Source organism: Heliangelus exortis, chromosome Z, assembly GCF_036169615.1.
Source record: "Heliangelus exortis chromosome Z, bHelExo1.hap1, whole genome shotgun sequence".
Classification (NCBI taxonomy): Eukaryota; Metazoa; Chordata; class Aves; order Apodiformes; family Trochilidae; genus Heliangelus; species Heliangelus exortis.
Genome location: NC_092454.1, coordinates 67,755,903 through 67,777,744, shown reverse-complemented (window position 1 = coordinate 67,777,744; position 21,842 = coordinate 67,755,903). Strand labels below are relative to the sequence as shown.

Genomic DNA, 21,842 nt, shown 5'->3' with positions numbered 1-21,842 from the left:
CTACATAATTGGTCCTATGGCAAGGTAGGATTTGATGTGGAAGGGAGCAATTTGAGTTAAAGTGCTGAAATAGATGTGTCGGGGTTGAAGAACGCACTTTTGTATTTGTTTCTTGGTAAAACTAGTATTTATACTACTGCTAATAACATAAACTTGACCTTCTGAACTTCTTAAGTTCATTTGGAATCTAAAAATAGCAAATTAACTGGGTATTTACATTTAAGTTATCAAATTTGTCTGTTGTGATTGCTAGAAAGAAAAAAAATAGACGCAAAATTATACACATCTTCTGTAGACAGCTTTGGTCTTGAGACTCAGGAAAAGAAAATCAGTCATTGAAATTGTTACTGTTTAATTTCAATACTTATACTAACCTTGTATAGTTTAACCTGGAAAGAGCTATACGCTACAGAGAAAATTACTCTTTCTTGAAGATGTCATTTTTTTTCACAATACATTCCATCACTGGTTAAGTACATTAATTCAATGCATCATGTGTTCAATAGCAGCTTTATATTCCTAACATACCTAAGTGAAAGTCTACATACAGTAATTACAGTGATTTTTATTCTTATTCAAGTTAGCTCTCCCACTTACCTATTATCTTACTTGCAAAGGTTCATTTGCAAAACAGCACAGCTGTCTAAGCTCACCTGCCTGGCTTCACTGATGCCTGAAAATGCTTTTTGTTTGAAAGTTTAAAATGAGGGAACATCTGTCAAAAAAGTGGAAATTCTGAAAGTATTTAGAACTCCACTGTGTTAGTTTAAATACATATAAAAAAACAAGCGTAAAAGACCCATAAAGTAACAGCAAAAGGGCAGTTTCACCTACTTCAGCAGAAATATGCAAATAAGTTTTTGCCTGCTTCATTTGCCCATTTCTGAGACATTTGCTAAGTTAGACTTAAGATGCATACTAGTGTTGGCACTTAAAAAACAGATGAGCATCAGTAACATTTCTTCCCACACCTAAATTGCTCCACACAGGGAATTTTTGCAGAAACTTCCTATCTTTAATAAAATCACTCTCCTTCACTTTATGGTTAAAGTTGTATGATCAAGCAAGTATTACATGAGCCAGAGTTACCACTTTGGCTTTAATCCACTGAAAAACTAAAGCAACACATCCTGCCTCAGTCGTCCAGGAAAGAGTACTCCATAACTGCACTCTAATATAACTGAAAGCTTCTTTCATTGCAAGAAGCTTGAAATGTGCAAGAATAGCCAGCTACAGCCAGGATGTCTGACCAAAGTTGGACCATGCAGAGCTCTAAGTTACTCTATTAACTTGGGAAAATGTGCCCACACCATGCTAACCACAGGCAGCCTAGAATGCACAAAAGGGGTGTACGAAGATGATGTCTCTCCCAGGTGTTATAACTTTGGTGTGTAAATTCAAAAAGACAACATATTGGAAAGCAATTATACTTGGGACTAATAATTTTTGTGGGGGTTTTTTTGGTTGCTTGGTTTTGGGTTTTTCTTTTCTAACATATATATATATATACACACACACACACACACATAATACTATGATCAATTTTTTAAAGAAAAGCTGAAATCACTAAAACACCCATAAATTTTATTGAAATAGGGAAGCAGATCTGAGCAGCAACATTCATGTCAAATCCTTATGAGCATGATGTGTGTCATTTGCTGACTAAACATAGCAAACAGAAAAGGGAGTGCACAAATGGCAATCTGACAATACTGTTTTCCATTTGGGTCAAGATCTGGCTTTTTCCACTCTTAAATTTTGATATTAAAGCAATCATGGAATAAGAAGGGTTGCAGAAAACAAATGGAATGTGTGAAATTTTCTTTCAATAAAAAAAATAACTGATCTCATTGCACTGTTTTGCAGGGACACTAACTATAGAAGATAAAAGTATTGCTATAAATCATCAGATATTTTATTGTAGTAAACATTTACTGCTCCTGGGTACAGATGTGTAGAGGAGGGAGTACTTGAAAAACAATAAGGAATGCCAGGTACACTAGTTACTGAAAAGTAATGTTCAAACCAGGATTTCTTTTGCTTTTGCCATTATGACTAACCAGTTTATGAAGTTATACAGACATTAATGGCTACGCTGATTTATTGTACTCCTAAATTAAGGCCACACCTTCAAAACCTTTCACTGAATCAATGCCAAATAACTGTTCAAGTTAGGTTAAGCATATTTGAAGAACAATACAGTATTAAGCTCACAAAAAAAATGCTAGCCAAAGCCATAATTTCCAGCAGCAGATATTAATGTTTGTTTTGGGATTCAGTCACTTGAGTAAATACTGAACTGTCAGAAAACACCTATGTGCAAAGGAGTGCAAAGCAAAGTCCAAACTAAGGCTCACACAAGCTCATACATCCACACAGCAGTGTTGTTCTAAGCACACAAAATAATTTGGGTCTAGAATTTGCATTCACCTGGCATGCAGCCTGGACTAATATGTCCTGCTTTTCAGAAGAGTTTGTTAGCTCAGGCTCAGTGCCAGACTGACAGGGTTCTATAGCACCAGGCTCCAGAGCAGTCTCTATGCTGCATTTACAGTGCTGTACAAGCAAGCTCCTAGGAGGAAAAATACCTGCAGATCAGATGCTCCTTTTGCCACTTACACACTTTTGGAAGTCCTGTCTCTTCTCTCTCTTTACATGTACACTTCTCCCCCCTGCAAAGTTTTGGAAGCTACTCCTTACAGTTATGGCAAGCAAACTCTGTGTCCTGGATCCTCCAAATGAACATCCACCTCACTATTTTTTTTCCCTGCAGTTTCTGCCAGATAGGTTTCCTCCTGCCCATCCAACCCTTATTACTGGAACAAAATAAACTTTTAATTTGTGCATGATATTGCTATCCACAGAAAAAGCGGCTCCCAGTTTTGTGGGTATTATGGCTTTGTACATCAAGTGGCAAGATGAACCATGGCTCCAGTAGCAAAGCAGTTGTTTTGTCCTACACAGGAAATTAAAATACTACTTCTTCCTGCCTAGTCTGGTCTTCTTATAAAGACATTGACATTTTCTGTACTATATTCATCATGTTTCAAAAAGGTTGGTTTGATAAAACTTTACAGGTGTCTCCTAAAATTAAAAAAATAATTAAAAGAAGGAACTTGCAAATATAATCTTGCAAAGATTATAAACCAAATCAAAGTATCAAACCATTCTGGGACTAAGCAAACAGCATTTGTTCCAGGAATCAAGAGCAGTCTCCTCAAAGGTGTGAAAAATGAGAGCTATGGATTGGCAAAGATTCATGAGAGTAAAGAAAAGACAAAAAGAGAACGGGAAGACGGAACAGTAAAGGGTAAATCGCCAAAGACGCTCCTTTAAATGCTATCTACTTACACTCTAATTACTGACTTTTACTGTTTTAACTGGAATCAGTATTGACAAAATGAAGTAGATAAATCCTTACCCTCAACAGCCAGTGAGACAATGCCTTGTGTGTCTTCAACTCCATACATCACATCACAGCGATACACCCCTGCGTCACTTGCACGCAGCTTGGAGAAAGTCAGCGAAGCGTCACCGGTCTCCTCTGAATGGGTTGGAACAGACACTCTGTCCTTGTAGCTTTGACCTATTTTGATGTTTCCATTTTGGGCCACCAGGACTGTGGTTTCTTTTGCATCTTTTCCACTTTTATCCAACTCAACCTTAGACCATTTTATTCGAAGGTACTCAGCTGCATAGCTGGAGGCTATAGTGGGTGTGGTTGAGAAGGAACATGGCAGGACTGAAGTTCCAGAGAGGGATCCCTTTACCAGGGTTTTTTTTTCTGCTTTAACTAGAAAAAGGAGAGGGAGGGTGAAGAAAAAGGCAAAGTCACATTACTGGAACAGCAAAATTGAAAACAGATAAATTTCATTGTTATTTAACTATTCACAAACATACAAGACCCAAAATCCGTGAACGTTAGCTGATTTGTAACCGGACAAATTAATATAAGCTAAAAAAGAGTTTGCACCAATATCGTAGGCTGCTGGTGGAGCCCAAATATTTGGCAAATTTAATTCACTGCTCTCTGACTTATTTTCTCCACTCGTTACGATCACCAAGGTTTTGACCTTCTTCATAAACTGTTTTGAAATTTTAAGTGACAGATGAACTGTAAGAGCTATGGTTTTATACTCTGTAGGTGTAAGACCACCCTGAGTAAATGATGGTGGGTTACCTTGCACCTATTGATGGCCAAAAGCATGCATACAGGGGAACTACTGATGTTTACACCTTGTGCTGCCTCCCAGTAGCTTGTTCATTTGCTCTTAAGAACAAAACATAGCCCATGACTTTTCATACATGGCATCCTCTACTCCATTGTTCTCTCAAGGGTTAACTCAATTTATTGCATACATGCTGAAACAAAAGCCTTTCCAGTGAGATTTAAAAAAAAAAAAAAAAAAAAAAAAAAAAATTATCATTCTTTTAAAATTATTTCCTTGTAGCCTCAAGGACTTTAACACATTGCAGAAACAAAGTATTTAAGGATGTTGAAGCAAAGAAGGAAGAACAGAGCTCAGAAAGTCCCTACTTGGCTCAGACATGATAGGACCTTTATCATTTTTTGTGACATCTCCAGCTGCAAACACTTTACAGTGAAATGCTTCCATCTGACAATATCCTGAGGGGGAAGTTGACTACTGTTCACCTAACCTGCACACAGCAACTGTCTGAAGAGGCTATTTCTGTTAGATTTATTTTTTTTTTATGGGATGTTACTTCACCATACGTAATGGCTTAATGAAGACTAAAAGCCAATGCACAACAGTAACTATCTTAACTCTCTCACTGTCCTGCACTCAAACATTTTTTGAAAGGTGAAACATGCTGACCACTATTTGAAGTGAACTGGAATTAATAAATTTTATAAATACAACAACTTCAACCACCAACAGAATGATACATGAAACAGGGCAGAGCAGAACATGAATATTATCTAGCTATTTATCTACCATCAAAATCATCTCTCCATAATGAGCAGAAGCTTTTTGGGAGAAAAAAATTGGAAGAAAAAAAAAATAAGAAAGAAAAGATATTATTTGCTCATTAAGTTGATTATTTGTAATAAAGACAGATGACTTTATACAGGACATGGTGTTAATAGTATTATTTTAAAAGGTTAAACACAAGAATCATCAGCTTGATGGCCAAGCACATTAATAATGAAGTACTAATTAAAAAATAACTCTTAAAAATGGGCTGAACAAGGGAAATCCAAAATTTTGAATGGAATTCCTTAGGTCCTTTCCAGTCATGCCTACCTAACTAGAAATTCTTTGGAATACAATGCAGATGGACCCAAGATGGCTGCATTCAAACTGATTAGACCAGAGAGAATATAACAATAACAGGGTAATACTGTGCCAAAACAGCTGCCTGCACCCAGAGGTGAGACAAAAAGTTCACATGGAACAGCACTGTTTGAGCACATTTACCAGAAAGATGTCTCTGAGGTTCAGAGAAGTGGAAAAATTTCCATTCTTCCATTATCTTGTAAACAGACACTGGTGATGGTACAACTCACATGTAATAGTCAAACCAACCAATCCCTTCATACACTTTGGGCCTAGAGCTAGCAAGAATCTATTTGTAAAATAGAGAGACAGTAACAGGTCCAATATAAAAACTGAAGGCTGGAAGTGTCCAAGGCCAGGTTGACTCAGGCTTTGAGTAACCTGGTGAAGTGGAAGATGTCCCAACCCATACAGGGATGTCCCAAACCCAGGGGAGTTGGAACTTAATGAACTTTAATGGTCTTTAAGGTCCCTCCCAACCCAAACTATTCTATGAGTCTATGAGAATTCATGAGACTTAAAGACAAGCCTGTTGAAGCTAACTGAAGGCTAAGACTAGCTGAGAAGCTTTGATTGTATATTCATTACTTTAGGGAATAAAATTATTCAGAGGTGTGGAGGTTTTTTTATTTCCATCTGGAAATAACAACTCAGCTCTCCTAAAGTCATTTGATAAAAACTAGAAAGGACTGATTCTATCCTGAAGAAATAAAGTGGAAACACCACTGCCTTTTTTATCACCTTTTATTTCTTGAAACTTCACTGAGTTACAGTGGATAAAGAAACAGAATGAATACCCAGTCCTGTCAGTTGTGGTGGAATTACTGCCAAAATGCACAGGTGGGAGATTAGAATCGGCCTTAAAATATTTAGTATTTATTATGCTCTCTTGTCATCTACATACATTACAGGAAATTCTTAAATGAAAAATTGCCTAGTTATAATTATATCCTGACTGACAGATTTTTAATAAGCTTTTGAGAACATTGTTTCTGGTTATAAGTGATTTGGAATATCAGCACCAAACCCTGAGGAAATTTGTCTTAAAAGTTTGTGTTATTACGTCAGCAGACTGAAACCCTTGGGAAACAGCACATATCATCATGATATGCAACCTAGATTTATCATCAATTGGGTTTCATCCCAGAAAAGGAGACCACATAGCTCCAACATTCCCATTTAATGGTAGAAAGCATTATGTAAATTCACTTTGTTTTGGCAAGAGGAGGGGAGAAGCAGCAAGAAGAAAAATTTTCCCTCCTGAAAGAAAATAATATTTAGCACTGAGACAAAAAACTGTGATGTTTCTGGACAGTTCCAAAAATCTCTGGTGGCAGTTCAAGTTAGTTAGTCAAGCAGAATTTACTGGCCAATTTAGAAAACATCCTTATATTCCATCAATCCATATACCCTTTTTATTGCTGTAGCATTTTCCCTGTACTTACACGCAATGTTATGTCCCCATTTTAGTCACTATCACTAGTAAGTGATAGACTGTTCATTAGAACAGACAGGACAGGCAAAAATATGAAGAAAATGTTTTGGAACTGCTCAAAAATTGGAACATAAACCAAAAAAACCCAAGTATTTTCCAACATTGTTGCAAACTGTATCTTCACATCACCTTGTAGGCCTTAGAATACTTGTAACATCATGTACTCTTAAACATGAGGATGGTTTTGAAATAACTAAGCTCATTGACTAATAATATAAGCATTTTTTTCCTGTTGATAACCAATACATATCACTCATACATAATTTATTTATTAGGGAAATACATAGACAGTAAATAAATATAAATTCACAGATAAATCCAAATTGACAGGCTGCAAACGCATATCTTGGCAAAGCTTCCAACAAAGACAATGGGACATTTGTAGAAGATTATGGGACAAAAAAAGCCAGGCCAAGAGCAGTCCCAAGCAACCAGATTATGGGTAGACTCAGTGGCCAGCGTGCTTCAGCAGATGGGTATTTTTGTTGTCTTCCCCTGTTTAAATGCTAAATATCTCCAGCACAGAACAAGTAGCAGGAACAGAAAGGAGAATGAAAAATTTCATGAGATGCCATGACAGAAGACAGTCCTGTCAGATCTAAGTTACTGAACAGAATTTTGCTCCTGAGTATGAAGACCAAAACCACATGCTTAAAGAATAAAAGATTCTATTTTTTTTAAGACAAATTTATGAGACAAAATAATAATCTTATTTTTAAGTTCATCAACAACCTACCTAGATATGTGTTATACTGCTCTGCCTATAAGCAGGAATAGAAAGAGTCAATGATATTATGTGTTCTGTTAATCTGACTACTAATGCTGAGAAGTCATTCCATTAACCATAAACCTTTTAATTAAGATAATGATGAATTAAAATTAATGCATCACTTATAAACCCATATGAAACTCTGATAGTTGAGGCAACAGAATGAAGCCCAACAAAACTCTCAATGACTTCTTTACCAGGTTATCTGTGGTCTGAGCAAGCAGAATAAGAGAAAATAGTGATGAAAAAACACCTACTTTCTTATTCTGCAAGAAACTCACAGGAAGCCAAGCAAATGTAAACCTCAGCTGCAGAACACAACGTAACTTATACAGACACCATAGGCATGCACACGTAATTTGCAGAACACACAGAACATAAACATAGACTCATAAAATCACAGAAAGTAATGACTTAAACTTATGTTTAAACTTCTCTATTGGTTCTACACCTTTGAAAGAGCTGCAATCTGGGGGATTTCTCCTGTCTTCTGGGTTAAAAGGTGTCCATGAAAGCATGCTCACTCATGGCATGGCAACGAGTTGCTTGAAACAGGTTAAAATAATCTCCAACACTGATCATAATCCTAAAGTCCACCCTGTAAACCACAATATCCTAACACCAGCTTGCCCAAAGCTGATACCTGCCACACTAGCAGCAGGCATAAACCTTGCTCGTGAAGTTCTGTCATTAATCCTTCACATGTTCCAGAGCAAACAGCAAAGGTCTCACCAAGGGGCACTCCCATGTCCCCAGGAGCTCACACCATATTTCCTGATGTTTCTTGACACATATCTTCTGAGAATTAAAAGCCTTAAAGAAGCCATGCAAGACCATTCTCAATCTGCCCACATAGCAAAAACACTTTTGTTGCTGCATAAAATCTAATGGGCACACCACCCAATCATGCTAGGTATTTATGAATGGGACCATTCAGAGGTGGGAGTGGAAGAGAAAAGAAATGAAATAACCATTAGTGGTGAAGGCATAAAGCTTTGCCTTAGAGATTAAGACTCATAGATTCGAGGATTTACACTTTTAAAATAGCTGCTGGTTTTGACAAATTTCCCACATGACTCTTGAAAGAAAAATTTAAAACTTTCAGAATAATTTTGCCCAAAAGCTTTCCAAAGGAAATATTGCAAGGCATCATACTGAAGTCACTATTTAATTGAATTAAACCACACGGAGTCATCCAATCCATTGTGGAAATGGAAGCATGTGAATCTATGTTTCACAAAAGATTTCAAGGCTTCAATTTTATATTTGAATTCAGGATTTGAAAAGTAAAAAAAGTTGAAAGTTAAGATGGCTAACTCTACAAATGCAGAGATATAGAGTATTTTTCTAAAAAAAAGAAACAGTTTTTCAGTAATTTTGTAACACTCATCCTCAGAAATATTATTACACAAACTGGTAGACATTTCTACAAAACAGAATGAAGTGAGTTGATCCCACAGACTCTATTGGATCAGTTCATGAAAAAGAACTTTTTTTCAACTTTGACATCTTCACCATGACCATACTTTGAACATGCTTTGTACTACATCAAATTTACCTTCTCCAGTTTCAAAAATAAAACCCATAGAATTCATGGAACATAACATGGAATTCTAGGAACATAAGGGTCTTTCTGAATCCCCTCTGAAAGATTCAGGGAAATAAGTACCAGGCAGAACCTGGTCTATAGTCCTGAGAACCTGTTACCATGATGTTCACACAGAACTTTCTAAAGAACAAAAAATTCTGCTCTGGAGACAATATGAGCCTTTAAAAAGGTAATAAAAGGTGGAGTAACTCAGGAGACATCTAGAGGCACCATCCCATGTTCAACCACCCTAAAGATCTATCCCATTCCTCCTCACCTCCAGTGATGCCCTCCCAGTCTCTCAATTCTGCCAGTGCACAAGGCAGTAATTCTGACTCAGGGGAAAAATAACATGCAAGAAATGCATTGTTATTGTGCATCTTTCAAACAAGCTACCTGCTCAGCTGGCCACATACTCACATAAACACTGCTGCCAGAACAAAGGGAAATACAAAAACTAACACTAGGAGATGGAAAAGGAGCAGAATTATCCCATCTAGTGCTAAAATGCAAGTGCAATTAAGCTGACCATGGAACTAGTCAATATGAGTAGCGTTTCAAAAGGTCATAACAGAAAAGCTAAATTTAAGTTTCTTTTGCCTTATTTGCCTTACATATCCTAAATCCCATGATTGATTTGCAGGTACAATCTAATCTTTAGACTTCTCCTCATGTCAGTGATATATTGCCCTTTACTCCATCATAAAGCTAATCATGGCTAGCAGCTCTTCCCTTTCTTATATTTTAAAACAGACATTTCTGTCTTAAAGAAAGCTTTATCTTTGAAAATCACAGAATGGTTTGGTCTGGAAGGGACTTTCAAAGACCATCTCATCCAACCTCCCTCCCATGGACAAGGGAAAACTTCTGCCATATCAGGCTAATGAAAGCCCCATCCAACCTGGCCTTGAACACTTCCAGGAATGGGGCAGCCACAACTTCTCTGGGCAACCTGTGACAGTGTCTCACTACCCATATAGTAAAAAATTTCTTCCTTATGTCTAATCTAAACCTCCTGTCTTTCAGTTTAAAATTGTTGCCCTTTTTCCTGCTCTGTTAAAAATTCTCTCTCCATCTTTCCTATTAGTCTCCCTTAAGTATAAGTACTTAAGTACACAATATAAATATATATTTTTATATATATATATGTGTGTGTATATATATATATAATAGTATATATATATATAAGTACACAATAAAAATTTCCAAGTTCACCATGAAGAATTACATTGCATTTCTGACAGTTGCTTACTTTGCCTCTCGGAATGCTTTGTATGAAAAAAAATTACTACATGTCTACACTTAGAGACAATTTACTAAGTAAAAAAATGAGGGGAAAAAACACACTCAACATTTAATCACCAAATCAGTCTTAGCCTTCCACTGGTAAGAAAATGGAGGCTCAGTTTTAGTGGTTTTCCCTGTCCTGTCCCTGAAACTGTGACACTGTTGTCCCACTGTTGTCTAATCATCCTGGTCTGCTTAATGTTTAATGGATTCTAAAAAAAAAAAAAAAAAAAAAAAAAAAAAAAAAAAAAAAAAAATCAGGAAAGGAGGAAATTATGGCAGGAAATAATACCGGATGTCCCTCTGAACCTGCCTGAGGAAGAAAAAAACACTTCATTTTTCAGTTGGCTCTGCCAAGCACAATGGACTTTTCCTTTGTCTTGCAGAACTACCTAAAGACTTCACTAACACAATGTTCAACCTGGGGAAAAAAAATATGAGTACCTTTGATTTTGCAAAAGGCTAAACTCACTTTGAAGAGTTCCCGGAAAGAAAAGATGGGAAAGGAAAAAAATCAAAAATCAAGAAAAATCTTGCTCCTAGGCTTAGGAAAGCTATTATCCAAATTTTGTGAGTCTGCAGCAGCTATGGGGGCCTTCTCCTTATGAAAAACTTACCTCAAACTTTCAAATGACCACGGCAACCACACATAAAAACATACTTTATTGTTAGCATGTAACCACCAAGTAGTAAGGGCTCCTCCTTTCCACCCAAACCAAACACCTGCAGGTGCCCTAATACACCCTTGCTGCAGTCCCCAGAAGCCAAGGGACATGCCACCAAGTTATCCCATGGCACACACACCCCTCCACAGCAGCCAGGCTGCCCACTCCAGAGGCATGACCCTAAAAGAAAAGCAGAAACTGGGGCTATTGCTTTCCCCTGTATCACACTTACACGTGGCACCTTTCACCCTGAGTACAGAGCGAGGAGGTGTAAGCTGTGATCTACAGAAAAAAAAGGATGGTGCAGCATGACCTGCAATGAGCACAGGCATTGGGATACGACAAAGAAGTATGCCAAACTATTATTCTTGTAGTCCCAAAAACTCCTCCATTTCCTTCACCACTTCTGCAGCACTTCCCAGGAACCTGCTCCTGTTTCCTGTGCCACCTACACTGCTCGTTGCCACCTCCATGACACTGGGCAGAAGCTCCCATGGAAGGTGTCTGTCATCCACTAAAATCAGCTCCTTCCCCCCATCAGCTTTCTCCTCACCTGCTGCAAGGAACTCCTTAGGGGATGATGGAAAATGAAGGTGCAAGACATACCTGCTGAACAGGTCCAACATTTCAGAAACAGGGGTGAAAGGATAAAATGTTATTGAGTATTTGGAGAAGACAATGTATTTTGCTTTAAATAATGTAAACCTATAGCACTGTCTTTATTGTTACTTAAATTTGTCAAAAATAACCACCCACCTAGATGTTGCTATATAAATCAGTAAAGCAGTGAGGGGAAAAAAAGGAAACAAAGTTAGTAACACAGACCAGCAAAGGAAGAGGCAGAAGCAAGATCAGAAAGCAAATTTCTTGAGCATGGGGTGTTTTCCAAGTCCTAACAACTGGACCACTAAAATAAATTTTAATAAGTGGTTCTGTGTATAACAGACTTACCTTTAGGTACCATATATGTTATAACTAATGTAGAGCACATCCATAAGATAATTCTTATACTTAACAACATCTTGACCTAAAAATAAAGAACAGAGAAGTAAGTGGTTAGTATTGCACTGTGCCCTTATCAAATATTGTAACTCATCAATATTTGACACTGATAGTAAAAACAGTCAATACTTTAAAAAGATATTCAGCAGGACACTGAATATTTCTTAATATATTGATCTTCTACCATCTTATTCACTGTTTTAACAGTGGTAGCTATATACAAGTATAAACAGTGTTGACCATTCAAATACAAACCCTGTAGTTTTATCTCCATGACAATAACTACCCTGTCATTTAGCAACAGCTAACATCCCACTTCATGTCAGGAGGGGCTCCCATGACAAAATTCTCATTAATTTTGATGATGAGTCACTGTCCACACTATAATCCTTCCCACTTGCAGTCAGCTTTCCAGATGAGATCCTGCTTTCAAGATTTCTCCATTTAATATTTTATGGTAGAAATTTGTTATAATGACAATGTGTCCCTATAGGATACAGATTCACAATGAGTTTCAGGTTACTGAGACCAGGATTTTCTTCTCACTTCCTTTACAGGCTCCACCCTCTAACAGCTAAAAATTCTCCACTTATATTGTATGTACAGTTTTACATGCTCAAAATAGTAAATCTTCATTGTTATTCCAGTTCTTAGTTATACACATTGAGTCTGTAAATATCAAAAAAATGTCAAAAGTAGGCTAAAAAAAGCATTAGTACAAACTAACTCCTATAAAGGGTTTAAAAACAGTCCCTCTTCCACAGTTACAGAAATGTACTGTATGTACATTTACAAGCCAATGTAAGAATATAAGACGTAACTTTCAGCAATAATTTGTAAAACTGCTGTTGAAAAACTTTATCACAAAATCTCAAGTTTCTTGATATTGCTGTCAAAATATGCTATGTGGGTTCTTTACTTGGGCAAGCAACCTCAACTTTTTCCTGTCCAAAACAGGTTACAGCTGAGCTGCTTTAACGAACAATGAAGCAGAGATTTAGTAGAGATAGACACTTTATAACTATGGTACTTGTATTGCACATACAATTTATATACATTTTAGCATTTTTACATTAGCATTTTAGTTCTTTTGTACTTACATATAATGCGTCAGGATTAAAAGGTTAACTAATAAAATTCAAAAACCTCTGCAAGCTACACTGAACATGATAGTGAGACACACAGAGAAACATCTTCAGAAAACCACTGGTGACGTGTTCAGTCTCAAGAAAGTTTTTTCCACGGCTTAACAGCTGCAGCCCAAACTTCACATGAGTCTGTGTGAATTGGCATCTATCCTGTAATGGCTGAACAGTTCAGAAAAGATGCAAAACATCTCAAACCAAGCCTTTCCAATGAGGCAACCTCTAACATAACAGCATCATGTTAAAAATTCCCACCCAAAAGGGCTGAAAACCCAAGGGCTTTTCATTCTCTATACGTGGATGGCCAGAGCAGGCTGGTTGCACTGGGAAACATATGCTGCAACCTATTCCCAGGGTGTGGAGGAAAGAATACAGCTGCTTTCTGTAGAGGAGACTGCATGCTGCCAAAGACACCCCTTCTCTGCTTCAGCCGTTCAGTAGAGCTCAGTGTATAATGTGGTATCACTGATTTTACAATATTAACTTCAGGGAATTTGCACTTTTTATGACTGAGTCCCAAACAAGAAGCAGGACTTCACTGACTTCATTCAGCCAGAGGCTTATCTGACATAAAGCTTTTTCTGAGGACTCAAACATATACCCCCAGCATCACCCATCCAGAGTTTTCTATCTCACTACACTTACACAGGTCAAGCTGTACATGGAAAAACCAAAAATTACTATTAAATAACTGAGCAAAAAATTTATACTGTGCTTCAGTAGACTCTGTGCATGGACCAGTAAGCATCCCTGCCCTCCCTGTAGAAGGCTGCTAGGAGTGAGGAGGCTGCACAAGACAAGAGCTGCAGATGTAGAAGTCCTTCTCATGCAATGGACCAGCTCTCAAATCACACAGTCATGTGTTTGCTCAGATAAACACTTAAATGATCCACATGATAACACATTATAAAAAAAATGAGGTCACGCTGAGATTACAGATGATCACAGATTAAAAGGCCCTTCAAACAAGCCCTGCATTCTGAAGCTGCTGGAAGCCTCAAAGCACCAGAATCACTGGACGTTATTTCCTTCAGTAACACAAGCACTGTGAAGAGCTCCACCACAGACGTGGTGGATGCTGGACCCTGCCTGAAAGACAGTGCAAAATCCCTGGCCCCTGTAAAAGAAGAGTGGTTCCAGGACTTCTTTTGAGTTGTGCTGTCCACATGTGTTTCCCATGCGTCACACACTGGCTACATCAACAAAAATCTAGAACAAACTGTTTACAAGTTTAGCTTTCCATGTTTAGCCACACACGTTATCTCCCTCCTCCCCCATAAGGCAACCTTGAATTTTGGGACCAGGAACAAGGGAATCAAAGAAATCTTCCAAGAAAGAGAAGGATTCTCTTTTTCCTGTAAGGCAGGCACGCTGCACCTATACAGGGCTGGTTGGATGCTGCAACCACTGCCAGCTCCACTGCACCAACCCTGGCCAGCAGTATCTGTGCACTTAACACATGCCAATGGGAAGGCCACCGCCCTCACAAGCTCACTCCAATACTCTCTTGATAAGAAGTGGTGTGACCACTTCCACATTTGGTAAGATGATAAGCATTCTCCTACACTCAGAGACTACCAAGAGGTCTGAATGAGAGCTTCTGCCCTACCCTACAAGTCCAGAGTATAGTGAGGACCCATCTTTCCATTCCTCTACACTTTGCACACAAGCACAGGTCCCCCCATATCATTTTGAAAAATGCATTACAAATGCAATCTGAGGAATCTGGTTGAAAATAAATTCATATCTTCAGCTTCCAGTCACTAAAGACAATAGATACGGTATCAATTAAGTATGAAAATTTAAGAAGGACAACCATGTGAAGGCAATTTTTTAGGACACCCTGTGATTGCTGAACTCATCCACTGGTACAGGAGGGAGCATTCATTCATTACTGTGATGGCTGTATAGCCTTTTATTGAGTAGTGCTACACCAAGAACTTGGATAGCTCAGAGAAACTTCACTATTTGACCGGGGAGCTTAACATGAGACACCTGCCAAAAATCCCCACCCAGCTCTCGGAAAATCATCTCTCCACGTTTTCTTTTTCCAAATCTCCTCTACCCTGAGGTGCTTACTCAAGCAATTAAAAAAAAAAAAAAATCAAGGAAAGGGTTCAATTTTCAGCCATTAGGCTCATGAGCATGATTCCCATGCAACATTCCACACATGAGGGTTTTCACAACACGTGAAGGTTTTCACACTCGGGTCCTTGGTGGGCTCCCATAAACACTCCTGAGTTACTGAGTGCTGTTCCACAACAGCTGCCAGAATTAAAACTGCAATTACCCCTGCCACCCTTTCCAAATGACTCCATGCAGACCATAATCAAGCTTTGCTTACCCAGGGCAATGTAGCTTAGGAGAAAGCAGAGTCTATGCCAGCAATCCTCCTTGAAAGTCATAGGCAAAGCAGAGGCTGCAGCTTAAATCTAGCACAGCAATTCCCCTTTAGTCCTGCCCATCCAGGTCACCCCTAGCAGATGAGACTGCTCTTGTCTCTTCCCCTTTTGCTGGCAGAGGTAGACTGTACTCCCTTGTAGCCTCCTGAGCAACATCCCTGTTCTAAAACTGGTTTGTATTCCCCATTCCTCAGTTCTACAATTTACAAAGGATTCTACTGGCTGGCTGCCATACTGCACCTAAGTCCACTCTTAAAAGCCAAAATCCTCTAACCATACCTTTTTCCACAAGATTTTCTTCCCCTTCTCCCTTCCCCCTTGGTGTTACTATACCTAGAGTAAGAGAAAGTCATAATACTATGCACACAGTCAGAAAATCCTGCCAACTCAAAACTGCATGACTTGAGTAAGTGTTTAATTTCCACCTTCTGTTAAAAAAGTATCTCATTTAATGTGACCAAACTTGGGTTGCCTGCTGGCTCACTTCCAACTGGACTGATCCATTTTATTAGGAGGTACAGCAGGCAGACCAAGCTACAGTAGTAATTTGCACTCCATTTTTAAACTGGATGCAACCCTAACCACAGCATCTTTTAACTGAAAGATGCCAAGTCCTTGACAAACTTCACATCTTTTATAACTAACAGCAGAAGTTCTCTCAGTGGGGAGATCAGGGCTCCTATTTTTGCAGGCACCTTTCCTTACCACAGAAAAAATTCTTAGGAGCAGTAAGTTCTGATCAGATTCCAACTAATGTTTAGCTTACAGTGTAAGCTTGATCTCACACTAATGCTATTTTAATTTAACCAGATGGGAGAACATCATGTCTCTCTGTTTTAAACTCCAAGTTAAGAAAGATAATGAATTGTCTTGCTGTGGAAAAGACTAAAATCTACCATCCAAAAACTATTCAAATTTTCTCTGATGGTGGGACTATTACAAATTAGCTACTTTCATAGAGGTAACAGTGTCTTTAAAGACCTCGGGTCACACTGAGACTCATTCAGCACATGCTCTAGAGATGGATTGTGAAAGGTGGACGTGTTCCTTACATACACAAGAAGCAGCCTTTCTCCATTGACCCTCCTTGCTGACATAATGAAAGTCATGATCACATAAAAATCTTCAAGAAAAAAAAAGGAGAGGGGCAGAAAACCCTAACAGAACCTGGCACTTGGGAAGTGAGCTGAGGTTGCTGCTCCTACTAATAGGTAAAATAGTTAATTACGCAGCTTCCAGTGAAAACCCAGCAATCTGGAAACCACCATTCCCAGACATAGCACACGTCTTGCTACCTTCTGATCCTTGCCTGAAAACTTCACAGCTGCTATCCCCTCCTAAATTCACACAATCCTTAATTGCATCAACCTCACTGTAAGTGCTGCCTAATTAACTTCGCCAGTTTCACTCTCTGCCGTGTGATTAATTATCCCACTGTGCTGCCACACAGTGGACTCAGCCCGCATCTGACCCATCCGTGGCATCCACTTAGCCCCTTATCGCTTGCAAAGTTTCTCCTCAGGCCCACAACAAGGTCCAAGGGGTACCTGCATCACCCTTTCCTCACCAGCTCCATCCCCGGCAGCCGCAGGGGAAAGCATTCCCGACACTGGAGCCTTGACAGGAGAGCAGCCCTGCTTCCCAGCCTCAAGCACAGACAGGGGTGCAGACGGGAAAAGTGACCAGAGCACAGCGTGTTCTGGCTCTCCTTGCACTGGCAGCTGCTGCCTGAGGACATCCCTCCCAGGCCTGAGCTAATTTATGCCAGAAGTGTCTCTGGGCTTTCAGGCGGCCTCGCAAAGGCAGAAGTGGAAAATAATCAGAGGCAGCATGTGGAGTGGTGTCCCAGATCTCACATGCAGCCCCGTTCTCCTTCCAGCTTCACCCAGCCTCTTTTCCAGGGTAGCTGTGGACCTCTTCTTCCTCACCTCACCCCCACATCCACACTAGGGGCATGGTGAAGGAGGAGGAGCAGCAATGGGAAAAAGAGGAGAAGATGCAGCAGCTGAGGGCACCCAGGGTCCACTGAGCATCACCATGGCGGGGGCTCAGCACACAAACCAGTAAGACACAAGGACAGGGTCTTAAGCTCTGCCAGGGGAGGTTTAGGGGTTAAATATTAGGAAGAAATTATTTACAGAGAGGGTGATCAGGCATTGGAATGGGCTGCCCAGGGAGGTGGTGAATTCTCCATCCCTGGAGGTTTTTAAGAAGAGACTGGATGTGGCACTCAGTGCCACGGTCTGGTAACCACAGTGGTAGTGGGTCAAGGGTTGGACTTGATGATCTCAGAGGTGCTTTCCAACCGGGCTGATGATTCTATGACCAACACTTTGGCTGGACCTCAGCCTCACCACCAGGACGCTGCGGGACCTCTTATCCCTGTTCGTGTCACAACAGGACCGGGACCAGCACCGCCGGTCCCGCCTAAGCCCCAAGTTCTCGGAGGGGAGGCGGGAAACCCTCCGGTCCCGCCCCGCTGTCAAACACACCCCGCCGGGCAGCGACCGGCCCCGCGTCGGTCACGGGGAGCACAAGGAACAACCCGAAACGTCGCGGCGACAATTTACATATATATGTGTATATACATATATATATATATAACCTATACATTTTTTTATTATGACGATTATTATTTCTTGCTCCCCCTTCTCTCGAAGGTGAGGGACACCGGAGCCCTCTGGCGGGAAACCAGCGGCGACAGAAACGACGAGGCCACCGATTGCCACCAGGGAGCGCTGCGGTGCCACCGCCGTGCCTGGGCCGGTCCCGTTCCTAGAGAGCGACCGGACCGCCCTGCCCGGCTCGGTCCGGACCGGTCCCCCGTTCTCCGCCAGCCTTTCCCTCCTCCGCCCGCCCGGGGAAGCTCCTCGAGGGGCCCAGGACCCCTCTGAGCAGCGTCCTTACAACCGAACCCCAGGAGTACCTCTCCCCCCGCCCAGCCCGGCAGCGCTTCCCAGGGGCGGCAAGGTCCGACCCAGCCAGCGTTCATCGCCGCCACAGCCCGGGCTCCCCGACGGGCTCTGAGTCCCTCTCCCTCCGCCAAGTCTTGCTCACTCCTTTTGGAAGGAAACTTCCCCTTTCCCTCGGCTTTTTTGTGAAAAAAAAAAAAAAAATTAATTAATTAATTTTTTAAAAATCCACAAAACGCACCCCAAACCCACTCGACATCTCCACTCTTACTTCTGGGAGAGGCTTCAGCAACACGTTTCCACACTCATTCCTTTTGACAAAAAGAAAAGAAAAGCCACCGGGGCTTAATCCCGAAAGCCGGTGTCCCGACCGAGGGGGGGGGGGGTCGGGGAGGACGTGACAAGGGGGACAATGAGGGCTGGCCCTCGCCCCCTCCCCGTGGCCCCTTTGTGTGGGGACGGTGCCCGGGGGCTGCTTGCGGGGTCCCATCCCCTGCCCTGGGGACCCCGACCCTCTGCCGATGCCCCCCTACCAACACACACACACACACACACACACACACACACACACGCTTTTTCCCGCCGTCGAAACTCCCTTAAATTTCCTCCCACGATGCTCTCACTTTTTCTTTGTAAAACAAAGGCGAAATCCGGAGCAGCGGAGGGGGAAGGCAGCGCCCGTGCCCCGAGAAGCTGTCCGTGAGTGTAACAGCGGGCGTTTTGCTCCGCTGCCCTTGTGATCCTCCTCCTTCACCCCACCGCCCCCCTTCCAGCAACGAAAATGTGGCTCAGAGGACGTCTGCTCTCAGTCTCCCCTGGAGAGATGCTGTCTGAGCACCTCAGCCCCCCTCTGCCCTCTGAGCAGCTTTCCAGGAACAGCGAGGGCGGGGGAATAATAATAAAGAAAAAATTAATAAATTTTTTAAAAAAATTAAAAAAAAAAAAGAGGCGTTCAGGGGAGACCTCAAGAGCAGAGGCGGGCTGAGCACACGCTTTTCCCAGTGCAAGAAAACCTGATGGCCGGAGGAAAGGTTCATTCTTGTCGCTCCTGCCACACGGGCGCTTTGTGTATTTAACACCCCTAGGAAACAGCTTCTTCCTCCCTCCTGAGCCCCCTTGCACACCAAGGTGCAGCTCTACCTTCCCGGCCATTCAAACAACCAGTACCATAGACTTCTGTCAAGGTTGCCACCCCAAAATCTTCTATTTCCTAGTTTTCTTTGTTCTCCTCTTCTCACCAGAGAATTTTTGTGAGTCCCCGAGCATCCCTTCTCTTCTTCCCCCCGCGTGTCGTTGAACTTACCCCAGGTTGTTTAAATTCACCAATCATTGCTATGCTCTCCCGCTTAAGGTTTGCGGTTCAACTCTTTGTCCTTACAGGTACCAGCAGTAAAACAATCGTTTTATATCTTATACTAGGTGTTTGCTGGTAATCAGGGGGGGGGGAAAGAGAAAGACAAAAAAAAAAAAAAAAAAAAAAAAAAGAACGAAAAGAAAAAAGAAAAAAACCACACACGCCCCCCACCCAAAAAAAAAAAAAAAAAAAAAAAAAAAAGACAAAAAAATCAACCCGCATTAAAAGAGTTATAGTTACCTTAAAAGGTAGCGTGTTGAAGAGATTGCAAAAAAATCACAACGTGGTGGCTAGGCTAGTCCAGAGTTCCCAGTGGCCGCATGAAAGAGTAAATCCCCTCGTTAGTGCTGGAAGGAGACGGTGGTTCCGGGGTCTCCCCTTCTCCCAGAACTCGGTCTCCCCTCCCTCCCCGCCGGCGAGCACCTGACTCCGAGCTGCGGAGCCTGGACCGAGTTGTGGTCAAAGGGAGCTCGCCTGCAAGTTCAAATGCGAGCCTCAGCCACCCATCATTATTATATCGTTGTACCGTCAGCGCTGCAGAGGAGGGGCGCTGGCTCGGGGAGAGGAGGGTTCACAAGCTCTGCAAGAGCCTCCTTGCAATTTGCAAAGCTCCCGCAGCTGCTGAGCGCAGAGAGCCCCCAGCGCCTGCCTCCACCGAGCCCCCAACCCCCCCTCCCGCAGCCCCCTCGGGGACCCCTCGCCTCCCCCGACCCCTCCTCCGAGACCACGGCCCGGGAGAGGCCCCGAGAGTACCGGGGAGCCGCAGCCGATCCCTCTGCTAGCCCAGCATCGGCCCTCCGGAGTGGGCCAGGCGGGTGCGAAAAGTGCATTGTTCCCCAATTAAACAATTAACCGGGAAGAGAATGGAGAGACCTCCTCCACTCTGGCTCCTGAAGCCGATTGAGATGGGGAAAGTGACTGGGACCGAAATCTCTTTTTCCCTTTTGCCTCCCCAGTCTCAGCGGAGGTTGCAGCGAAAGAATATTGGTGCTTGTTCCAAACTTCCCCTGCCGGTGCCAATTCACAGGCAGCCTCGCATCTACAGCCTCCCGAGCCAAGCTTCTCCACCCTAGTTTTACGCATCTCCAGCAACTTTTTCTTTCTTTCTTTTTCTTTTTTTTTTCTTTCTTTTTTTTTGTCTTTTCAAAACTAAACTGCATTTACTGTTCAAACCTCTCACAGATTAAGTCATAAGTAGAACTCTAAACCACCCTTCTACAAAGGACTTTCACCAATCTGCTGTGCTCCTCAGGCAGCTCGTTTCCCAAAATGTACCTATCATGGTTTGGGCAGACACTTAAAGCAGGCTTCAGCAAACACAAAATGCTGGCAAGAGCAGTGCCTCTGGTGTGCTCATTCTTAGAGGAGCCTGTGCCACAATCCCCCCACACACCTCCCCCCCTCCAGGAAGGTATAAAGCTGCAGCAAGAAAAGCCTGGATAAATGGGTGTGTCTGATTGCACCGTTTTGGGCACGTTTTTGGCAGCCCCAGGTTCAACCGCTAGGAAGAGGCAGAGGGAGTTTTCCTTCAGTGCCTCTCGCTGTTACTGTTCCAGCTGCTCTGTCCCCAGAGTTATGCTGACAGCGGGTTTGAGGCGAGCCCAAAACCCTCGTTTCCAAAGACAGCCCTTGGTGCCAAGTTGGAAGCGTGGAGGTGGAAGCGATGGCAGCCAAGCAGGGGCAAACAGAGACCCGGTGGCTTAAGTCATATCAGGTTTGCATGAACTGTGGCCTGAGTATGAATGGAGCTGGACTGACTTATCTTTGCAGAGCTTGTTGATCTTTCCACCTTAAATTAGGTGCATCTGCAAATGTTTACTTGCTAGCAGAGGCGCTGAGTAGAGGCTGATCCCCTTTTCCAAGGTGAATGTAGAGTGTGCAGCAGTCTCCCTGCTCCCCCAGCACCAGTCTTTGGCAATGCCC

At 41.9% G+C, this 21,842-nt stretch overlaps 1 protein-coding gene across 2 annotated transcripts in view; it reads right to left on the bottom strand.

Moving 5' to 3' along the window:
• The window catches only part of VCAN (versican), a 107,346-nt gene extending 86,792 nt beyond the window's left edge, over positions 1-20,554 (bottom strand). The window contains exons 1-3 of one of the 2 annotated variants that reach the window (XM_071730148.1): positions 20,160-20,554; positions 12,056-12,131; positions 3,422-3,793 (exon numbers count right to left, since the gene is read on the bottom strand). In XM_071730148.1, coding sequence (XP_071586249.1) covers positions 3,422-3,793; positions 12,056-12,125 — 442 coding nt within the window. In that variant the 5' untranslated portion in view covers positions 12,126-12,131; positions 20,160-20,554. The remainder of the gene's footprint in view (positions 1-3,421; positions 3,794-12,055; positions 12,132-20,159) is intronic. The other variant, XM_071730149.1, reaches the window with a different exon arrangement.
• Positions 20,555-21,842: the final 1,288 nt, after the last annotated feature.